The 3,490-nt window shown below is 37.8% G+C and overlaps 1 protein-coding gene across 1 annotated transcript in view; it reads left to right on the forward strand.

Moving 5' to 3' along the window:
- LOC106878165 (probable serine/threonine-protein kinase clkA) overlaps positions 1 to 3,024 on the forward strand; it is a 10,182-nt gene extending 7,158 nt beyond the window's left edge. Inside the window, exon 5 of the mRNA XM_014927305.2 lies at positions 2,858 to 3,024. Coding sequence (XP_014782791.2) covers positions 2,858 to 3,024 — 167 coding nt within the window. The remainder of the gene's footprint in view (positions 1 to 2,857) is intronic.
- Positions 3,025 to 3,490: the final 466 nt, after the last annotated feature.

Raw genomic sequence — 3,490 nt, forward strand, 5'->3', positions numbered from 1 at the left:
AAAAAAAAAAAAAAAAAAAACAGAAAAAAAAACCCTCTGTGGTCTTGGTTTGTCAGAAATTTGACTCATTCTCTACAGCATCCGACTCTCATAGCCTGGTGGGACTCCACAAATTCGAATCCCCCATTTTATGCAAATGTAATTATTTTCTTGCATTTATTTTAATTTTTGTACTTTTCTCAAATTACAAAGTGGTTTTAAATGGTTCTCCTGGACTAGTTGGGTTTTATAAAAAAACACAACTTTTTTACCTAAGTTTTAACATCATCTCCTTCGAAGTAGTCACCTTACACAGCAAAACACCAGTCTCGGCCTTCCTGTGACTTTTGGAATCTGACCTGGAAGTTGTTTGGTCTAAGCAACTAGAGGACCTTCTGCTTTGGATTGATAATGGTATTAAAACAGCGACCTTTGAGCTGTGTTTTCCTCTGGGGGAAGAGATGGAAATCCACAGGTGGTAAATCTGGTGATTAGGGCAGGTGGAGAAGCAATACCATGTTGTTTTTGGTGAAAAACACATAAATGGTGACATAGCTTGGTGACAGGGTAGGTAGTCGTCATGAAGAATCCAGTTCTTTGTGCTCCACAGATCCGGATGCTTTTGCTAAATGTTCTCCCTCAAATGCTTCAAAACATCATTGATTGTTCTCTGATGATATTCATGCACAAACTGATGAATTTTCTCCACATTTCCAGGGGTGACACTTGTAGCAAGTCTTCCAGATCACTCATCACCTTCCAGGGATGCTCTTCCGCTTTTGAAGTGCTCATGCCACTCAAAACATTGCAGACAACTCATAGTCTCATTGAGGTAGATTTGTTAATTTGCCAGATGCCAATCTTTGTTTCAGTGCAAGGTAATATTTTGTCATGGTCAGACCTGATTTCACAGAAAACAGGTCACAAGTAACACCACATGTATGACAATGACACTAATCTTATATCTGTTACATGATGTCAAGATAAGGTGATAAAAATACGCATACATGTACATGCACACAGCTACACAGACACACACACATACACACCACACACACACACGTGTGTGCACAGACACAGACACATACATGCAGAGACACACACACACATACAAACCATAAAAAATCAGCAGATATGAGAGCTGACTATATTTATTTAACCACTTGTCATCCTTAGGATTACAGCTGTTCCACAGCTTCCATTGTGTAGCAATAATTTCAGTGTATAATAAATTATTTCATATGTCTGCACTACTATGGATGCTACACATTATTGAATACAACTGAAAATTTATAAATCAGAGCAGATGAAGGAAGCTAGCTCAACAGATCACTAGAATATCATAGTTATTTGACAAATGGTTATATTTTCCTCATGAAATATTTTCATCGATTGGATCTCCTGGATTTCAGCAGCATAGAACTCTACATTATGCTCCTCTGTACTGGATCACTCTGTGGTCTGTTAACCAGGTCTGTCAGAGGAGCTTTCTGTGACAGCCACATGATTCTATAGATTCATATATTACACTGCAAATTAATTCATACAATATATATATATATATATATATACATACATACACACACACACACACATATATATATATATATATATATATATAGTGTACTGTTCCGTGATGGTAAGATCAGCAAAATACTCTTTCTGGTGAGCGATAAATATTATTTAATAAACACAGTATATATATTTTTACAAGCTACTAATAGTTTCAGGAGATGAAAACAGCTCAGACAGCATTTAATAACACATCTGGTGCCATCATGCAATTCTCAGGCTCTGCCCACATGGCATAACAAGCTAAAACAGGATGAAAGAACAAGAGAAAATACATGAAAAGGTGAGAAGAAAGTAGATGAAAAAGGTGGAAGGATGAAAACACAAATGTTTTCAACCTTCCACTTTTTCACCCTGATACCCCATCACCACCATCTTTTTTCCCTTTCCATCTGGGATAGCCATGTACCTCTTCTACAGCAAGACACCTCTTCGTATCCCTCAATCACATTTTATTTTCTTAATGCCCAGCACAAGGACATTTATCTCAATATTACCCCTCTCCCCCATCACACTCAAGGGGTCTTGTCTTGTAAGTTACTTGGTGACCTTATTAGTGCCAGCGCCATATGAAAAGGCACCTGATAATATGCTGAAAAGCGGTTGGCATTCGGAAGGGCATTAAGCCATGGGAACCATACCAAAGTAGAGACATTGGAATTCAATGCAATCCTCTGGATCATCAAATCTCATCAAACAATCCAACTTATGCCAGCATGGAAGATGGGCATTAAATGGTGATGATGGTGATGGAGATGACGACGACGAAGACAAAGACGACAACGAAGACAGAAATAAAATTTTATATAACAGAAACAAACAAATAATGTCCCAGAATATGCCAGAGAACCCTGAACCTTACCACTCAGAAAGGACTGGAATATCTTCCACAAACTGTGACCATCCACTGCTCTGCACGTATGCCTTCTCAGCAACAACTCCAATAAGCAGTAAAGAAGCATCAGTATGTCAGCCAAACTATAATGATCATCTATTTATCATATTTAATGTACATACAATTTTGGTAGGCAAGTTACTGCCCTATTTGTCCTGAAATAACATCCCAAATACATGTGCTAAACACAGCACATCCATATGAGATGTTATTTCAGGACAAATATCGCAGTAGCCGGCATACCAGCAATATGTATACATTAGATATGATACATAGATGTCTATTTTGATTTAATTCTGCCTCATTTGCATGTACTGGATCCAAATTATATTTGTCGATTTCACCCTTTTTTCATAAACTTTAAAAAGACTTTCATCTGAAGACAAGATATCTTTGTTTTGTGTTTCTCAGAGCCTTCACCGGAAGCTGAGGCAGTTGCTAAAAGTGAAACAGCCTATTGTGACCACCGCAAAGCAATTACTTGCATCCAGCCGTTCCAGAACTGGTTTGGCTCTTTCAAAGACAATGAATTCAAGATATTCTCTGACTATGACACATTGAGGAATATGTGTGGGTAAGTTGTCTCTGATTGTGAAGAACAAAAATAATAACAAAAAAATATTTACTATTAGGCACAGGAGTGGCTGTGTGGTAAGTAGCTTGCTTACCAACCACACGGTTCCGGGTCCATGGCACCCTGGGCAAGTGTCTTCTACTGTAGCCTCGGGCCGATCACAGCCTTGTGAGTGGATTTGGTAGATGAAAACTGAAAGAAGCCCATTGTATATGTGTGTGTGTGTGTCTGTGTTTGTCCATCCACTCTGCCTTGTTGCAATCAGTTTTGAAAATAATAAAGAATTTAATCAAATAACTTAGTCATTCTCAAGCTACTCTTTGGAAGCTAAATTAACATGAAATTTTGGAGGAAGATTTTTAAATTTAAATCACTTAAAAACAAGAAGTAGCAGTAACAGTAATGATAATGGGGTGGCGATGGGTGATGATAATGATGAATATGATTTTGGTGATAGTGATGATGATTTT

This window comes from Octopus bimaculoides, chromosome 15, assembly GCF_001194135.2.
Source record: "Octopus bimaculoides isolate UCB-OBI-ISO-001 chromosome 15, ASM119413v2, whole genome shotgun sequence".
Classification (NCBI taxonomy): Eukaryota; Metazoa; Mollusca; class Cephalopoda; order Octopoda; family Octopodidae; genus Octopus; species Octopus bimaculoides.